Raw genomic sequence first — 20,943 nt, 5'->3', positions numbered from 1 at the left:
CTGGTTTATGAAAATGGGCATTTCTATTATATTAACCCACTGGTCATCACAGAAGGTGTCTGGCACATCCAAAATAGATAACCCTGTGTTTTTTAAGCTCTCATTGAGTTGATTCACAGCTAAATCTTGAATTTTCTTTGATTATGTAATCCTTATCTTGACTTTCTTCCATTTCTGGAAGATCTTTAGGTTGTGGAGAACAAAGTGGAAATATCTCCTTGGGGTTTTCATTGAATATCCTCCTGTAAGCACAGCCCAACATCTCTAGCACTGATGTGAGGCTGTTGAGCATGGAAAGAAATATAATTTCTCAGCTGCCCATTACAATGCCACTGTTTTTCTGAGACAATGAATTTGCTCAGAACCTTTCTGTCCATGCAGATAATATAGATGTAAGTGTTCCATTTACCCAGAGAAATTAAATAAAAATATATTTTAGTCTTGTCTTTTTCTCCCAACCATCCCAACCAGCATTTTCCTTTTGGAAAATTTTGCTGCTGCCTATTCCCCTGGTAATGAATGTACACCAACCACGTTGCTGGCCCTGAAGTGACACAAGATTTCCCTTTCTGCTTGCTGAGAAATGATCACTTGTGCTCTGCCCTGTCACCAGCTCTTAATCCATCAAAGGCTTTAACACTCACCCCACGGTTACCTGGTTGCCAAACACCTGTGGGTGCAGCATGTTAGGGAAAGCCTTTGAAAATCTACATCAATTATGTTATATTCTCCTTTAGCACTCTATTCCATTTTTAAAAGTGGAGAGAAAAAGAACTAGCATTTCAGCTTTGAGCTACATGGTGATTTATTCATCTCTAATGTCTCATTTAATTGCTTTATAATGCATTTTATATGATTTCTTAGTGCATGCCTCTGTATATTGATCAGAGTTTCTCTAGTTAGAAATTCTTTGGATCAAACCAACAATCTTGGATGTTCTCTGGTCCTTTTGTAAAATATCTTTTCTTTAATAATGCATTATATTTTTCTTTTGTTGGTGGCACCTTGACCTTTGCATTTCAGTTTAGCAAAACTTTAAAGAAAATGCTACAGTACTTTGCAGAATAAAAGTCATAATTTGATCAGAACTCCTGGATAAATGATTTCATGTACTCAGGATGATGGTACCCATAAGTTTTACTATAACTACCTGAACTCCCATAAAACATGAATTTAGCATCATTTATTTTTTAAATAGGCTCCATTTCACATCTTTTAGCTCTCCCTCAGATTCAATATGGGATTTTTTTTTGATTACAGCTATGCTTAAATTCATCTTCTTGCTCCTACATTTTGTTTCCCTTCATATCACTGCTGAAAAATCCATCTTTTCCACATTTTAGTATTAGGTTTGATAACATCACTGAGCTGCCTTTTGCTAGTGATAAATATCTTTGAAGTTTGCCCTACTCACACTGATAAAACTCTCACAAGGCTTATTGCTGAATTGCCAGTAGTGCTGATTTTCAACTTCAGCCCATTCTGATAAAGACAAAATAAAACAAAATTGTGTCAAAACAGAAGTCGGAGTGACCTACTTCAAACCAGTGAGTTACAAAGTTACTGGGATATTTTTAAAACATGCTAAATAGCTGAAACTACAATTTCTGGTGTGAATCAGAAGATTTGAAATTTCCAGTGTCCTTCACAGGAGTAACCCAAGTAGTATGGTACTTGCTGTTCCAGGATGGTTTCCAGACAGCCCAGTGCAAACTGGAGCAAAACAACAACAAAAAAATTTGTTGGGAAGTTTTCACTGCCTTTCCCAGGCAATTCTGGTCTTACTTGTTCTGCTCTTATCCCTTTCATTTCCCGTTCACTTACTTTCATCACAACCCTGCAATTTCTTCTCCAGTTTTCCCAGCTTAAATCCAGCTCTTGGCCTTTAAATAATGTCACGGCTTTTTCTCCTTCCTGACCCTGAAAAATCTTGGAGAATAGGATCTGGCCTCATTGCCTGTTCCTTGATTTCTTTCTTGAGACAATTAATTTTATTTGTGTAGAAGCACAGGCTTCTTGCCTTCAGTTTTTACAGATTTTGAAGTAACTTCTGAGTACACTTCAGTCTCCTCCTTGCTGAAGGCAATGGGAAAGTCTCAGCTGGCCTTGGTCACTTTGGGTACTGAGCAGGATGAGGAACCTCACTATTCAAACTAATTCTGAGCAGAATTACATAATTGTAATTATGCTCTGTTTCCTCTTACTTCCTTCCCTTTCTTTTTGCCTTTATCCTTGTATTTAACTTTTTCTTTCTTCTCTTTTCCCTTCCACCCTTCTCTCCTTTTTCCCCTCCATGGACAACTTGTAACAGGATGATTTCACAGCTTTCCACAAATCTGAATAGGAATATAACACTTAACAGAGGCACCCTAAAATAACTCAACCAAACAAAAAAAAAAAAAAAACAAAAACCAACAAACCAAAAACCCACAAAGAAACAACTAAAAACCATTGCAAAGCCAACCAATCAACGAAAACAAAGTCAACCTTGAAGTTCTGGTTTACACCATGAGTAACATCAACTAAAATCTATGACTTTGGTGTTTGTTCCCAGCAAGCCCCATCAGCTCTGTGGTTTTATAGGTTTCATCGTGGATTTGTAAGAAAATCAGCAAGCAAAACCTAAGTTTTTGTTATGGTTTTTAAAGGAAAATAAAAGACCTCTATTTTAAAAGGACTTTAACCAGTCTGTCACTGCCTAAAACTGCTGCCAGAGAAAAGAATACAGTCTCTATCAAGTACTTGGCTTTAAAGGCATTTTTTTAGAGAGGCACAGGCAGCAAAGCACTGAAACACTAAAAACTCCACCCTATATATTCCAATGGCTGTAAATTAAAACAACAAACTAATAAACCTTGGAGGTGAGACTGGCTTTGAAGCAATGTTTGCAGTTTCCATTTCTCATAAACTATCAACATCATTTTCATGAGAGATTAATTTTCTCCCCTCTAAATAAAACCAAACCAAACTAAACCATTAGCAATGTGCTTGTCTTTCCAAAACACTGCATCCATATTTCTCCACTGTGGATCCAACCCAATACTCACAGAAATCTGTGGAAGAACAGGTTTAACAGAGGTTTTCCTTTTCTGAGTGGACAATTAAAAGCAAATAATAATTTTTAGAAAAAGGTAATCTTCTTATTTCTTTTCCATCATCATTTAACTAAATTTTTCCCAGCTTCCAAAGGCACTTAAATTAAAATTAAATTAAGGTCAGCTAAAAAAAGAAAAACCAAACAAACAAAAAGAAAGAAGGAATAAAGATGAAAACAGTGAGATGTCCATGATTGTGCTTCTCATAAAGATTTTGATGTGCACATGTGTGGGTGGAACCTGAATCCAAACCAATCCAAATCAATCACTGTGGTATTCACATGCCCTCTGAACAGAGAGAAGCTGTGAGAGAAGCAGAGAAAAGAATGATCCAAACAATTCTTATCTCATTTGCTGCTCCTGTGCTTGTGCTCATGTGGAATGTGTTCTGGAGATTGTTTACCCAAGGGTTGCTTGATTGGATTCTGGTGGAATTGTTTATGTTAATTAGCCAATCAAGTCCAAGCTGTGTCCTGTTGGGAGACAGTCACGAGTTTTCTTTTAGCATTATTTGTAGTATATCATAATTTTGTATAATAAAGTAATTAATTAGCCTTCTGATATGATGGAGTTTTGTGCATCATTCTTCCCTGCCTTGAGGGATCCTGGTAAATCTGATAAATCCCTGCCATCATTCCTGAGCGTTCGATAAAATCTGGGCAGGAACTCGAGGTGAGGAACTGAAAGAATATTGAAATAAATGCATGGATCCATAAATACCCAGATCAGGGAATCACTGAGATTGGAAAACACCTCTCAGACCACGGAGTCCAAGCCAGCACCACTGTGCTCCCTGTTCCTGTCCCCAAGTGCCACAGCCATGGGGTTCTGAACACTTCCAAGGATGGGGATTCCAGAATGGCACAGGGGGACTAAATTCAATTTTAACCACTTTATTCTAAGGCAATGAAATGAGTCAGTTAATTCTACTTTTAATCATACAGAAATCATAATCAATGCCTTTGTAAATGGCCTGAAAAGCTGCAGATAGAAACTGTGCTCTAATATTAATGATCCACATTCACAACTGGCAGAAATTGTTTAAGCTTCATCAGCTTCATTGAATTTGGGCCCATTATGTCCCCTGAACTACTGCTACACAATTTGTTCATGATGCAAAGCTCTTAATATTGTAAACATAATATTTTAATTTTTTTTAATACTCACAAGTTTACTTACACTTTATAAAATAAAAAATAAGTAAAAACTTTGACTTGGAGGAAGAGGGACTTGTTAATAATTATTGAAGACCAACATTAACACATTGATGTTGTCAAGATGCACTCAGTCCAGAGTTTATAGCACTTAGTTATAATTCAAATTATATCAAAAAGTGAATTAAATATGGAACATAAGTATTTTCTGTGCATATTACTGATCTATATAATGGCACTTTATACCTGTCTGTGAAAAACAATTAATAATAAAATTTATAGAATGTTTGGTCACAAATTTTAGCTAAATATAAAGCTCAGACATACATTTTGTTTTGTTTAATATAGAAATCTTAATGGTAGGAAGAATTCTTCATAGCTCCTCTTCAACCAAAAAATAGCTTTAACAGAAGAGTGCAACAAAATATTTTACCATGTCAAACTGGCAAGATTATTTTCCTTCTGTGAATTCATAAAACCAGCTCATAAACTTTTAAAAAGGAGCTAAATTTACAGTACTTATTCCACTGATCTCTTGTTGGGTAGTAAAAATAGGCTGACATTAAGCTGGGGGCTACAATACCACGAGTAATATTTAATCATCCCCAAATCAGTTTTTAGCTTATTTTGTTGATTCCTGTTCTCAAAGTGAACACAGAGACTGCAGAGCTAGAACAGTTTTGCTTTTCCATCTCAGAGGGCAATTCTTGGGCTTTTGGTTCAAAAGTCACATTTGAAGAGTCCTGAACTGGTGTAATTTTCATTTGTTCCTTCTAAAATAATCTAAAAAAATCAACCTCAGATGAACAAGTGCAAAGAGGCAGGGGAGGATCAGCTCAGACACCTCCAGACAGCCACAATTTGTGCCCCTTTATCCCACCAGGGCACCCGATCAGCGTGAGGAGACCCAGTCTGTGAAGTCAATGAAATCTGGAGCGTGATTCACCCCAACCCAGCCAAACCTGCTGCTTCAGATGAGAACAGCCCTGCCTGCACTGAATTACTGACAGCACTGATATGAAGGGCTTTAAAATGACCAGCACAGACCTAATCACCCACTCTCAGATGAATCCAATCCCTGCTCTGGCAAGGCAAAAACAGATTGAAAAAAAGAAAAAAGAATATTTCTTCTTGCTCTATCAATCTTTTAGACTTTTCTACTTTTATATAATCTATGTATTTTTATAGAATCTAGCAGAATTTTATATTTTTTCAATCAGGTGGTGCATTTTCAGTTGCTTATATGTATTTTTCAATGAAAAGTTGTTTTGTTTAGCAACACTCCAGTCATCAGCAAGTACATTCACCTGCACAGACGAAAGAGTAATGCTTGCAGTGATTTTCTGCAGATGTATAATGCATAATCAATCAGCTCAGAAGAAAAGGCTGAGTATTATTTATTCAAATCATAGAAACTTTGATGTAGTGGCCTAGTCTTGATGTGTTACTGAATTTCTTCTCTTATATGGCTCCTGTCAGTGTGACTTCTGCAACAGCACTGAGTGGAGAATAAAAAACACACTCCCAGCCATGAATTTATCTGTTTGTATCTTCTTTTCAAGAACAGATCTCAAAGAACCACCTGAAAGTTTTAAATGACTAAATAAGAGTATTTCAATAATTCTTTCGGCATTGCACCAAACTCCCCTGTCACTATAGGACACAAAATAAAACAATATCAACATGCAGCTTTCTCAAGGTAAAAAAAAGAGTTTTTAATTTTTGACTCCAACATTTATAGATTTTTAAAAGTGACAGTGGATTGGAGGGTGAAAGTGCCACCTCTCCAATGACACTGGAAAAACTAACAGTCTATTAAATTTCTCTTCTTCCTTAAAAGAATGTAAAACAATAAGTTATTTACTTAAAGTGTGTGAGAAAGTTTGTTACAAGAATGTAAACATTAGAAAGCTTAGAAAAATGTAAAAAAATAGGGTGACACTTGTTGAGAAGGATGAAAGTTTCACAAAAAAGTGTCACAGATATGTGTGCTTAGCAGAAAGATTTTTAAATGTAGAGTCTGATGAAGGAATAGAGATGGAAGCAAGTTTTGATACAGAAGAAAAGAATCGCTGAGCCAGTCTCACTGGATAACCAAGAAGGCAAAGGCTGTGTTAGTTAGAAGGGGTTTTATGGCTTAGAGCAAAGGATAAACCCACCCCAAACAAGAAGATGTTTTTACCAAGCAGAAAGAAAGCACAGGCAAACAAGTCAGCAAATGCTGCAAGCAGAAAAAAGGTCTCAGAATTTTCCACTGCAAGAAAACTGAAAACAACTTCTAGCTTAAACTGTAATGCACTGACTTTTAGTGATTGGAGAGCAGTAACATGAATATGGTAATGACAGTAGTTATGATAGGCTAGAGATAAAAGTTAAGGCATAGATTGGTTCTACTGTATGAAGATTCTCACCAAAGAAAAGTCTATAATGCATTGTGACCAAAAGAAAAGTCTATAATGCATTGTAACCAAAATAAAAGTCTATAATGCATTGTAACCAAAATAAAAGTATATAATGCACTGTAACCTAAACTCAGGCTCTGCAGGGCTGCCTGCAGCTGGAGCTGACAGCTGTGGGCACAGCTCTGTCACCCATGATCCTGGACTGCTGTAACATCTAAAATGTAATGAACTACATTTTGGAGAGCTGCCTGGAGTCCCCTATCCCTCATTTCAGCTCTTACACACACTCACCAGTTTCAGAGAGCAGTTTGGTAGCTTCCAGCACCTTCTCAGTGTACACCCCGGTCTCGTAGTTCTCCATCTCAGCGTTGATGATGTGGATGACTCTGGCTGCGCGGCCCCGGATGGCGCCCGCGGTCCTGTCCAGCGTGTCCACGTCCCCCTCTTGCAGGGCAATCACACACTTGTTCACATCCTCCAGGATGTGGTTCTCTGCAATTCAGGTTAAAAATACGCCTGGTTCAATTGCACTCTTCCTCACGGCAAAGCTTACTCATTTGGGCAAATGTCAGTATATTAAAAAATGGGTATCTACCTTTATCCGGGCTGTAAAACAAAAGCTCTTCTGTGATATTGTCACATAACAGTAAAAATCTACGTGATATTTATCTTTAGTAGGGACTGGGCTGTGTGTCCCAACCTGTAATTCCTTAAAAACCACTCACATTAATTTCAAACATCACACTGAATGTTATCATAATGAAATTGTGATTAAAATGAATGCAAAAGGGAAAGCAGTCAAATCTTCTGTAGATTCTCTAATAAGCACTTGGGCAATTTTCTGAAGGTGAATTTACACTCTCTCATAAATGTTTATTACATTTGGCTCATTTTTGCCTAAGTAAGTCAGGAAAAAAAAATCACATTGAAAAGACAACAGAAAATATCCTTTGTAGATAGCACAAAACCTGGGCATGAGCAGTTCACCTCCCTCACTCCATCTATGCCAGAGAATAAACTGGGAATTTCTAAAAACACACCCTTGTACTTATGTGTGACTTTGCATAATCTGAAGCAAGAGATGACAACAGTGACTCTGCTCAGAGGAGGTGATACCAAGCACCTTAATTGGATTCTTGGGAGATGCATTGTTATTTTTCTGGCTCTAGATCAGGCCATCTCCTCTCATGTGCAACAGCATCAGAATTTATGTAGTTTTCTCACATACAAATTATATGAAAGCACAAAGAAGACTCTGACTAGGTCAGATATTATTCTCTGCAGTCAGTAGAGTCAAAAATAATTTTACTAAGACAATGACTGAATTTCATATTTGACCAAACCCAATCTGAGAAACTCAGTGACTCTAAACAGCAACTTGATTTTCTGCTAGAGACACATCTGACACAAAAAGGAAATGCTGTTCTTTGTAGTAGTAGTAAAACAGGATTAATCAGTTCACCAACTGTTTTTTGTTAATTATCCTTTGCCACTAGAAAGAATGACTCACTAATCTTCACAGTTATAAATTCTGAGGTTGGATCATTTGAGGGTTTCAGAAGTGTTTTACATGATGTCGCATTTTACACTGCAACAACTTTGGATGGAAACTGAAAGTCCCCTGAGCTGTGAATTTGAATAACTTGCAAGGCAAAATTCTTTGTTTAAAACATTCCCTACTCAGAATAAAGAAGCAGTGCCTTGTTAAAATTTTTCTTTGCTGTTTCCATTTCACCATCACCAATTTGCTCTTACCATGGCACAAACAAATTTTGCCCAACAAGAAGCAATACATGAATTAGTACAGTGCATTTGGAATATGAAATAACTTCTTGAAATTATGGTCAGCTTTCTTCAGGAAGCCTCCAGATTATTAAAATATACCATCAAATGTGACAGTCAATATGAAGAGGAAGAGGTGCCATTTTAGGAGGTACATTTAACCAGATAGTGGCATTTTGAATGCCTCACTGGTTTAACATCCAGAAATAAAAAATACTCTGTGTAAGCTGAGGCTTCCAAGCTTTACAGCAAGAGCAACAGGATTTCTACTTCCTCATGTTTAACAGAGATGTCTGTGCAGAGATTTAGGAAAAAGGAATCTGAACTTTACAGAAATAATAATTCTCAGCTGCCTTGGAAAGTTTGGATCTAAGGCAAAACTCTGTTTGAAGGAATTAAGATTTGAGAAAAAGAAGAGAAAAACCCCATCATCCATCCAAATTACTTCTAGTTTATGGATACAAGCACTTGGAATAAGCAAAGTCCACAAACAAAGAAGAACATGGACATTTGAGTCAAATTTCCAACTCTGGCACATGGGCTGGATCTGCAGTTTACAGCCTGGTCATCCCTTTCTCTCAGAACTAGTTCTGCCAGACAGAGTTTGTCAGCTTTAAATCTCAAAAAAAAATCAATGTGCTCCCATATTCTGAAGTGCCCTACTGTTCAGAGAGCTCATTTTCATTTTCTTGCAATGGCTTGCAGGAAACACTTGCAGGGCTGTTGAACAGAGGAGTGTAATTAACTAAACCAAATAATTTCTCTGTTAATAAGGGTAACAGGATACAACCAAACAAGATAAAGAGGGCAAGAAAAGAAAGGATTATTTTAAATTATAAATATTGTTTTTCTTTCAATATTTTTTCCTCATAAACGCCTTTTAGAAAATTTAAGAAATACCAAGGAAAATAACATTTTGGCCAGACTGTCTCATGAAGTTTGGCTCTTCTGAGACATTTGAGTAAGCAAAGCCCTCTTGGCACACTCTACGTCCTTACTCACAACACTGAAATTCACACTTCTAAGCAAAATAGGAAAATGAATTTTTTGCAGCAGAAATTAACCCAAACCATGCACCACTTTGCCACTACAGCATTCACTGGGTATGATCACACTATAACAACCCACTCTGCCACAAGCTGGAGCACTTTACCAGGAGGATGGAGGAAAGACTGTGGCCCAGGGTCAGTATCCTTCTCTTCTCCATCCCTTCTTTACCCTCCCCACCCAGACCATCCTGTGATTCTGGAAAGTTCACCTTTCACACAACTCCACAAGGATTCCAATGATTTCTACAAATACTCTCAGCCTGTAACAGGTCTGGAACACATTTTTAGAAGGTGGGCAAAACCCTACCTTGTGCCTGATTTGGAACAAATATTCTCTAGGAATAGAAACACAAATAGGTGCAAGTTTCTGGGAGGTGAAGAAGGATTGCTACCAGGGATTAATTAACACGGCGTGGTTGGTCCTACCAAGTACAGAGGTTCAGCATTCCAATACACACAGAGTAATGGACTAATGATGCTTTAGTAATTATAGCTTTTATCTGCTCTGACCCAATGCTTTCATTTAGCAGTATATTTTTGGAAAAGTACCTGAAACAGAGAGGAAATCATCCACTGAAGTGATGTCGTCGACGGCCTCAGTGAGAACTCGCACCTGTTTCTCCCACTGGTCCTTGAACACGTCCATGTTGTCCTGGGCTACTTTGCTCTGGGGTCTGGCAGCCAATGTCAGTGCAGCATTAATTACCTGTTAATCAAAGCCATTTGTTAGAGGAGGAGTGGTAATTTTTATCTTTTTTTTCCACAGGAAAGAGCAAATAGATTATGGGCTGTGTTAAAAATACAGCATGCCACCCATTTGGTATGAAGGGTCTCAAGATATGGGTGTGTTATTCACAGTTCATGGAAATCAGGCAACAATCTCATGACAAAGACAAGGCTATGCTCTTCTAATACTTTTAAGTCCTAAAGGACTCCTCAAGTAGGTTTTAGCAGGAATCTTCACTCACCTGTGGGCACAGACTATCAATCTGTGTGGCTGCCATACGGACTAACTTCACTCCTTCCTCATTATTGGAGATTGAACAGGCCAGATTTGCAACCTGCAATGAAATCACGAAACCATCAGGATGAGAACCAAGTTTTAGGCAAGTGAGCCATTTTATACCTTTCTCTGTTCTTATTAAGCTTTGCCTGAAATGAAAGGGTTTTCTACAAGAGGAATAATACATCTTCTGTGCTGGTGAACAGAAACCCTTGTAGATTATTTCCTTACTAGCAAACTGAACTACCCATCTTCTTTAGATTGTTCTCAGAATCTTCCTTCACTGTCAAGTGTTTCAAATCCTCCTCTATAGCTCAAAAATTATTTGCTGAGAAGTTATATAGGAATACAGAATATCCAGATATTTATCTGTAAATTTTCTCTTCTCAATTTCTTTTTCCTCTTATGAACTATATTCATTATTAATATAGGCAATCAGGCTCATCCATACACTCTGAGCTTGGCAAAAGGAGGGGGTTTTGATGTCCTAACACATAGAATCATACTTTTCAACCCATAATCAAAACTTATACCTTCACTGAGAGTGGAAAGTTACATATCTCTCAAATATCTTCATTGTTTCTATGCATATTAAAATAATTTTAATTTTCATGTGGACTTCTTTATTTCTATGTGTTTTTCTGCCCTGCAGTAGAATATCCATTAGTAACAGTAAAGTAACTTAGAGATGTGAAATAACTCTGTTGAAACCTTGTTCTGTAATATACATCTGAAGATCTCATTCAAAGATCTTTAAATCCATATTTACTTGCCCTGGCACAGCTTTGGGAAGTGAAATGGGATCTGTGAAGCTGTAAGACTGAAGGCTATTTGGATAAGATAAAGACTTGGAGAGACATCTGAATGAGACCTAGAAATCAGACCACGTCTCCAGACACAGCAGAGCTGCATCTCTATGGCTTGGATTCAAGTGGAGGGGCATGTTCCCCCAGATTTTCCAAAAAATCCATTCCCAAATCTTTGTGCCAACTCCGTGAATGTGCCCTGGATTTTCCAAACAGAAGTTCATGTCCCAGTGCACACTGTGATATTTAAATCACCAAGGTACATTTTGGGATGGGGGAACACAGGATATTTTTTAATCATCCAAAATTATAGCTCTTTATTCTAATCTGCATTAAAACAAACCTATAAAATTTTAAATATGCTTCCTTGATATTATTCACTGTGCCTGAAGGCATAGCTATCAGTTGGAAATGATTAATGAATTAGTTCAAATGCCCCCATCTTCCCAATTTTCCTCCAGTCTCCCCTTGTGGTATTAATCTGTTCTCATCTGCAGTGCACACCCTGCCTTAGCCCTGATCCATCTGTTCTGCACAGATCCCATTTCACTTCCGTGGTTTGCATAAATCAGAGTGCCAAAGCCCAGGCAAGGAAAGAACCCAAGGCTTCAAAGAGTCTTGCAGGCATTTCCTAGTCAAGATTTTATCATAATGTTGTGATTTTTATTTTCATTTCATGATGAGACAAATGAGTTGGTCTGTTTGTTAACAGCCTTACAGCCCTCCTGTCAAAAACCTTCTCCTGAGATGACATCTTCCAATTAATTTACCATTTTCTGTAGTCACTTCTTTGCACACATCAAACAAAACCCTTTCATCTTCACCAGAAACAAGAACTAAGCAGGATAATATTTAGAATTCATTAACATGAGTGGAAATTACAGACTTTAAAAACTAGTAAATGATATTAAGTTTAGCAAGAGCCACCTTCCTGTATTAGATCTAAGTGGCTTTTCAGACTGCCCTCACATTTTGTGATTAACACAATGAGAATTTGTCCCAAGGCTTCAGATGTAACATTTACATTTTTGCAGATTGAAATATGTGATGAAGGTTCCTGGGTGTCATGAAATGGCCATCAAACTATAAAGCAGGTTTTGAGTTCCTCTGGAAGGGAGCAATGCAGATATAATCAGCAAAAATAAAACTTATGTCTTCTCTGTGTCTGTTAATTGCTCTTTAAATAGAATCTGATAGACAATATTTGGATCTTGCAAAGTGCTCTGTTTTTCCAAGAAAGATACAGACACAATCAGAGATATATTTTTCCCTTTTTTGTAAAATAGACTTCAGTACATTGTTTTTGGTGTTACTATCAACACAAGAGTACAAATGTAATTATTGCTCCACTAAATATATATCAAAGAGCATTACAGTTATCTGTTTAAAATAAATAATGCTACACATCATGTACAATCCTAAGTTTGATAGTTTCTGTGGTATTTTTCAAGCCTTGCATAAACCCAGCCCTGCATCATCAGCAGTCAGGCAGCAATTCTATTGCACAATCCAGCAGGGAGTGTGCCAGCCTGCACCACAGCAAGATCTGATTATGTCAAATAAACACAGAGATAAGCAATTTCCACAATGGCAGATGCAATCTGGATAAAATTGAATTCAGCACTACAAACCTATGACTTTACCTAAAACTTAATTTTTAAAAGATGGCAAGAAATAGCCTTTACTTGCTCCAGCCTGAGTTTCACTGCATAAGCATGGATCTGTGAAATAACACAAGCTTTAGGTACTCAATCACCAGACACCTCACTTTTTAATTACTTTGATTGACTTTGTTATCAAATAAACAGTCACCATCAATTATTATTCTTGCCACAGCAAGGTCCACATGCATGCTCTTACATGACAGAAACTACAAGGTAATTCCCTTTGCTTAAGCTGATTATAAATTCAGCAACTTCAGATATTTTTCCTACCTAAAACTATGAATAAAAAAATTAATATACAATTGCACCCCACTTAGCTGAGATATCTGGATTAATTCCCAAACTGATCCCTTTGGACAATGGATAAAAAAAGGGAAAACCCTTCCAGGGGCTGTTCCAGGTGCCTGCTTGGCTCATCCTCTGGACGTGTCTGGTTTGTTACAGCTGCCCCTGGTGGTTGTTGAAAAAGGTATTAGCGAAATAAAAGGTGTTCTACTGGTGAATTATAACTTGATTGGCATGGGTGTATTTAATAGAACAGGTTTTGTGAAGAACAGAGACACTTTTGAGCACGGGAATTTTATTAATGTGGCACTCCTGGGCTGGATGGAGCAGAGAGCTGGGAAAGGAAAATAAAAAAGCTGTGTATTAGTGCAGCTGCCAATTTAGCAGAACTTTGATTTGAAGCCTTTACCTTTGCACCTCAAATGCTCTGACTCCACCCAAAGCATTGAAGGGGAAGTTTCCTGAGAGGCTATGGAAGCAACCAGGTAGTTAATTTATTTTTCTTTTCTTTTACTGTTTACTAAGTTCCTTGAGAACTCAGTGAGTGCCTAAACAGAATTTAGGATTGTATTGAGATCAGTGTGAACTGGCTGAAGAGTATTTATATCAAGGAACACATTTTAAACACCAAAATCAATGAACTGTGAATCATTCTCAAAAACACATGGAGAACTTAATAACAGTGAAACTGCTGTGTAGATGAACATTATTGTCCAGAATTTCAGGTCTGCTAAGCTGCTCTTTTACCACAAAAACAATTGCTGAACACCTTAAACCTGCCCTGCAAGAGCACAGAGAGGTAATGAGCAAGAAGATAAGCAGCCAGCTCCAGTGATGCTGTATTTTTATGAAATCACCAAATCCACTGAACCACTCCTCAAACTGGGGATGTGAAAAAGCAGGAACCAACTCCTCCATATGAATTTCTGTCAGTGCCACTGACAGCTCAAGATGCATTTCTGCACTGTGCCATTATCTGTCTTAAATCATGCAAGGAGTTCCATTAGTTTCAGTTATTTAAAATACACACAGGACCAGTTCCTATAAAATTTATCTGTTTGTATTATTTTTGTATTTCAGCCTCAGTTTCCTGCTGGATAACAGATTAGGGTGGGGAATGATTTTGTTTCTAATGAAAATTTTTATTACTCTTTGTGATGATCTCAGGACAGGAAAATTTAATTTCTGCCACAAAATTGCACTTCAAACTACAAAAGCAATCAAGGATCTTTCATATCAATTTACTTCATTTTTACACTGAATAAAAACAGGTGTAGCTACCTTTTATTGTGGCTTTAAATGAGACTATTTCCATTTTTGACTTGAGTAGTCAAGTCTTGACTTTGTATTATTAAAAGTAACCATGACTATCAAGATATATTGTGCTCTTCTGACTACCAAAACCCATTGTCTTCTGTTTCAAAATTAAATTCAAAGATTTAACATGGCCATTTGGAATTTAGCCTAAGTGAAAAGGTCCAAAAGAAAAATCTATAGCTTTGAGCAAAAATATAAAAAAGGGAGCAGTATAAGCTACAGCAAAAGAGCAAAAGCAACACAAAAGCTGCCAAATATCCTATTTCTTAGCATTTTCCTTTTATTCTTTTTTTCTCACCATAAATTGCTTCGAGGAAATAATACGGAAAAGGCTCTGTTCAACTTCCCCAACCATTTAACCATTCAAAGGTAGAAAATGGAATCTATTTCTATCTCAGTTTCTTCGTTTTCCATATTTTTGTAAACATTTAAGATTTCTTGTTAAATAGTTTTATTCACATTTTTATATTTATGTAATTTATGTTTTCACTATAATTAACTAGTGGATGTAATATGACAAAAAAAAATGCAAGAAATTATTCTTTATTTAGGAAAATGCAGAGTAATTTCCACAAACCCAAGCCACTGCTAAACTGATATGCCTACCCCACATTTGAGAAGCTGAAACTTTTTGAGTGATTCAGCTTGAGTTGAAGGTGGTTTAAGGCAGAGACTTCTGCAGCACTCACAGGGGACTAAAGCCAAGCAAATAATCAATTACCATGTTCAGCTGATGAGACGTAATTTGCTGAGCTGTGGTATCTCAACTATTTGTAATTATTTATCCATTCACTTAGTAATTTATCCAGATATTGCTTCAATCTCTGAATCCTTAAAAATTCTGACATATATTAATGGTGGTACTGCTGTAGGCAGCCCAGTGATATTCATGGAGCCACAAATAAGAGATTTTTTTTTCTAAAGGAGAGCAGAGTTGAAGCCAAGTTACCCAAGATCTTCACCTTATTTATCCTCGCTGCACTCACTCAAGCATTCTATGATGAGCAAAACTCTATTTACCACTGGACAGGATGTTTTTGCCCATACACAAGCGAGTGCCAAAAAAATCAAAATGCCACTGACAGTACACATTGCAGCAGATTCCTGTTCCTCACCATGCTCTGCAGTGCCAGCTTGTACTGCCATGGAAATATTAGACTGTGGCTTCTCCCTCCCAGCCTATTCCATATGGCATGGGGGAAATCATACTGGATAATATGGCCAATTTCCCCTCTTTTATATCAACCAGTCACTTCTCTAAATAAGAGATGGATTTTTAAGTTCAGCTGTACATATATTCCACATCTGTTAAATAATCTAACTGCATGCAAAGCAGTAAAAAAAGGCATTTCCTTTATAAATTAATAATGACCGGATTTAACAAGTTTGATGTTTGCTTTGAAAATTTCTAGCACCAAACCCTGAACATATTTACCATGAACTGCTCAGCCATTTACAATGTGTATCTAAGGAGATTGGCACCAGCAGGGTGTTAGAAAGCTACAGAGCACGTCAAGCACAACAGCTGAATTTATTTCATGTCTTATGTGCTGCCCACTGAACCTATGAAAACCTCTTTTCACTCTCAAAAGGTCAACAGCATTTTCTCTCTGTACTTACTACAGGAATGAGGCTTTTCCACACACTCCAACTCCTTTCAGACTTGCTCTGTATCAGATTTAGTTGGAAGAGCTTTAAAAGGTTTCTGCTTTTGGAAATAATCCAAGTACCTCAGACTTCAATGAATTCAGCAGGTCTTCGTCTGAGATTTCTGAAGGAAACCTAAGAGGGTTGGAAGCCTCATGTGTACAGAAAACTCAACTCTAAATGAAAAGTTCCTAATTTTAGACTATTTCAATGAAGTGCTGTTAAATCATTCTGAATTTCCTTCATTTTCCAGGACCTTTCTTGTGCATGCCACAGTTATGACCCATAGGATGGAATAAAAGGGAGATCTAAAATCAAGTACCTTGAAAAGTCCTTCCACTTAACTATTTTCATAACTGAAAAGAAACCAACATTGGCTCATGTTCAATTATAGAGCTGCCAGTGAAGAACAGAAGAAAAAGGTATCATATTATGTTTGATCTTTTATTTTTCATATCAGACAATAATAATGATTTCAGATATAAAAAAAAAAATCATAGAAGTAAATACCATCTCTTATTTTCTTTCTTTTTTCTTCAATATATGGAATTTGAGTACAAAACTCTGTCTTCTTGAAACAGGGCAAGTTTTTACACCATATTGGTGAGCCTCAAGTGTGATAAATGTGCCTGATTGCAAACTCCTTACTGTGTCTAAAGACCTTATAGAAGAAGATGGGACAATCTCTGATTTTAAACAATCTTTCCAGGTCATTGTGATTTCTCATTGTAAATTCTCTATGGAAAACAGGAGAAAGCAAATTGATTAAAGAAAATAATCAGGTGATTTTCTCAGGGCATTTCTCCAATTTAAACCTGAGGAAAATCATTCTGGAAGTTACTTCAGTTTCAGTTTCACGTTTTGTTTGTGGTTAATTTCTTTTTCCATTTCATTCAGGGTTTCAGTTTCACTTTATTTTAATTTGCAAAATTATTCAAGCAATGCTGTTGGACACTTGCAGCGGACACTGCCCAGAACTATCAGCTGCATCCTCAGCTGGAACCAATGGCCCTGACAGCAACTGCCCCTGCTCCTACCTGAAGATCCACTCTCACAATTAAAAATCCAGGCCCACATCTGTCAGGAATTCTCTGTCCCACTGAATCTCCAAATAGCTTGAAATTCAGGGACTTTAAAGAAGTGGGTGTGGGTGTTAATCCCCAGAGCTGAAACCAGTGGAAATTCTTTGTGCTATGTCACTGTCATATTTTCTGAAAAATCTCCTTTCCCAGGATTTCTCTCCTGGGAAGCTGGGAAGCCTCAGAGAAAAAGGAAAACAATATTATCTCATTTGCCTCTCTTGTGTTTTGCTGCTTTGGAATGTGGTTGGAGATTGTTTATCCAACATGTGAATTGTTTTTGCTTATTGGCCAATCAGGGTTCAAGTTGTGTTGGACTCTGAAGAGAGAGTCACAAATTTTTGAGTAGTATCTTTTAGCCTTCTGTCTGCATCCTTTCTGTATTCTTTAGTATTGCTTTAGTGTAGCATTCTTTCATGTAATATAGTAGCATAAAATAATAAATTAGCCTTCTAAGAACATGGAGTCAGATTCATCATTTCCTCCCTTCGATGGGGGTCTCAGAAAATACCACAGTGCTCTGACTGAAAACTCCCTCAGGAATTATGGATGATCCTCCCTTGTTTGCTTAAGGGTGTGTTTGTGAGCCATTCAGCTGGAATAGAACTAAATGATAGAAGCAGTGGGGAGCCCAGAGATGAGGGCAGCAGGAAAGGGGTTCCCTCCTGAGGTTCACTCCCCCAGGAGCTGGGAAGGCAGCAGGACACTCAGCATCCTCCCTTCAATGATTTGCTCACTGCCTTGACATAATTTCTGAATTTTCTCACTATTCATGTGCGCCCACTGCTGAAGAGATAAACAGCAAACAGCTGGAGTAAGCCAAGAAGAAGAGCAGGACTTAGTTAAGACCAGATTTGTATTTTAATTTTAACTGGCCTTGAGCAGTGTAGCATTGCAGATTGATAGAATGCAGCGAGTCTTTCTCCTGCAAGAAAGCAGCTTGTAAAGATGCAGGGGATCTGCTCGCTGCTGTTCATCTATCCAGGTGGATCATGGAGTAGATAACCTGCTCTAAACTGTGTCAGTCACATGACTGCTGAGTCTAGATAGTCTAGCTAAAAGTGATTAATTTCACATACTGACTTTGTGAGTTACAGGTAAAACTGCATTTTACATCACATTGGTACTCCTTTGTTTCCTTTCAACGAAAGCAAAGGTAAAATGCCCAACTACAACAATTCCTTCTGCAGAGGTCAGAGACCAGAGACCCATCTCAGTGCTTTTTCACCTCTGTTAGCAGGACTGGGTTCCTTTTCTATTTAATTTGATAACAGGTAAAGGATTTCAGACACTATTCCACCATTACTGGTCTATTCACAGTGAAACACCAGTGAATAAAGAATGCAGAGGAACACAACAAAAATGACAGCACTGGCTCTGAAATGTCAGGGACACATTGTCACACACAACAGAACCTTTCTGCAACAGTAAGTGTTAAGTTCCAAAGTGCAAAAAATGGCCAAAACAATTTCTTAGTCTGGTACATCAACAAAACTCAGGAAGTTTTGTGTATTAATCCTTTCTGGTCAATTTGCAGCCAAGGCCTCTGCTACTAAAACTCATCATGAATTATGAGCAATGGATCCTGAAATATCCAAGGAGCAAGAGGGCAGCCGGTGTCCTACGGAAAGAAGATTTACAACTCTGCAATGTGTGTGAGTCGATCCCATAAAGCAATTTTGACAACATACCCCTGGCAGTGCTGTAATTAATAGATATTAATAGCAAGCAGTTACCAAAGCAATCCATCTGTCTAATAACAGTCCACTATTTTGGCAAAGTGCTCAGTGACCCTGGGACATGGACGCATGCCTGACTAGGCTGTGATAATTAAATGTTAGTTATATTATCAGGGAGCTGTATTTTGACAGCTGCTGAAGACAAAGAGGGGACTGTGTTGGAACTCAGAAAAGTTCAAGACATTAACAGAAGATCTGAAGGCATTAACAGTGTGATATCAGATACCCCAGGGTATAAACAAAGCACAAATTATAATCACTGATCCCTACAGAAACATAACTTGCAGGTTGGATAGAACCAACTTTATTGAGCTGACCAGTGCGGATGGAGCTGAACTTGGCAGGGGATGCAAAGAACAAGAAGGGCTTGTAGAGGTGCATCAGCCAGAAAAGGAAGGTCACAGAAAGTGCATCCCCCCTGAGAAGCAGGACTGGCAACAGGTTGAACAGAAGAAATTGAGGTACTCAACAACTTTTTTGCCTCGATGTTCAATAGCAACCTCTCTTCCCAGAGGAGGGACTGGGGGAGCAAAGTCCCTCCTGCTGACAGAGAAATGAGGCTGGAGACCAGCTGAGGAACCCAAATGAGCACAAGTCCACGGGATCCAAGGAGATGCAGCCCAGTGTCACCATGATATTTTAGGAAAAATCCCTTCACCAGGATTGTTCTCCTGAGAGGCTGAGAAACCTCAGAAAACGTAAACAACAATTATCTGATTGCTTGGAATGTGGTCTGGAGGCTGCTCACCAACAGGTGAATCTTTGATTGGTTCATTGTGAATTGTTTTTTATTAATGACCAATCCCTGTCCACCTGCATTGGACTCTCTGGTCAGTCATGAGGTTTTATTATTCATTCCTGTCTAACCTTCTGATGCATCTTTTTCTTTAGTGTAGTTTTAGTGAATAACTTCCATGATATGATATGATATGATATGATATGATATGATATGATATGATATGATGTAATATAATATAATATAATATAATATAATATAATGTAATGTAATGTAATATAATATAATAATATCAGCTTTTTGAGAATTTGGAGTCAAATTTTCATCTCTCACCTCATCCTGGGCACCCTCACAACACCACAACACCCCGGAGTGCTGAGGGAATTGGCTGATGCAGTTCCCAAGGCACTTCCCATCATATTCAACGAGTTCATGGCAGTCAGGGCAAGTCCCAGGTTGTTGCCCAGGAAAAAGGGAAACACTACTCCCATCTTTAAAAAGTGGTATTTTAAAGGCTCACAAAATCCCATTCAGAGAAAGAATGATTTTATATTAATCCAATTTTTGTCCATGAATAATTTGCGAAATGTTTTTACGATCATTTAGTAATGGCTCAACAGGAATGCAAACCTAAGTCATCTGCCCAGAGCCAAAATGTGTAGACAAGGCAACAGAACTGGATGTTCCCTTTCCCATTCCTCCTGTCAGCTTTAACCCTGGCATGGAGAGAGCTCATATTGGCTCAAAGCATCAGTTAGTTTACTTGCCTGCTTAGCAGCCCTTTTTTCTGCTAATAAATTGCTTTTTCTTTTGGAAAAGTGATATTTATGCTAATAATCCTTACAATAAGAATGTCTGACACCAAAAAACAAACACCCAGGATACTTTGCAGAAAAGCTGTATGTTGATATGAGCTATTTTCCAAGTTTTGTACTATAAAAAATTCATCAATCCATTATTCCTGACTTTTTGTCATGTCATGTCCATCCTTTTGGTATAACCAGAAAAACAGATTTCTTAAATATAGTTATTTACCAGCAGCAGCATTTATACCAGTAAGGTAAGCACAGACCTGAGAACCTGCACACACTCATCCCTCTTTTTTCAACTAAAAATATAATCTTAGGCAGAGTTTTACCCTAAATTACCTCTTCTATATCACACATGGTCTCTCTCATATCTATT

At 37.7% G+C, this 20,943-nt stretch overlaps 1 protein-coding gene across 1 annotated transcript in view; it reads right to left on the bottom strand.

The window, feature by feature from the left end:
• CTNNA2 (catenin alpha 2) overlaps nt 1–20,943 on the bottom strand; it is a 483,346-nt gene that overhangs the window by 53,692 nt on the left and 408,711 nt on the right. The window contains exons 10-12 of the mRNA XM_058803073.1: nt 10,451–10,543; nt 10,032–10,188; nt 6,943–7,143 (exon numbers count right to left, since the gene is read on the bottom strand). Of these exons, the coding sequence (XP_058659056.1) occupies nt 6,943–7,143; nt 10,032–10,188; nt 10,451–10,543 (451 nt within the window). The remainder of the gene's footprint in view (nt 1–6,942; nt 7,144–10,031; nt 10,189–10,450; nt 10,544–20,943) is intronic.

Source organism: Ammospiza caudacuta, chromosome 4, assembly GCF_027887145.1.
Source record: "Ammospiza caudacuta isolate bAmmCau1 chromosome 4, bAmmCau1.pri, whole genome shotgun sequence".
Classification (NCBI taxonomy): Eukaryota; Metazoa; Chordata; class Aves; order Passeriformes; family Passerellidae; genus Ammospiza; species Ammospiza caudacuta.
This window is presented reverse-complemented; position numbering and strand designations above follow the sequence as displayed.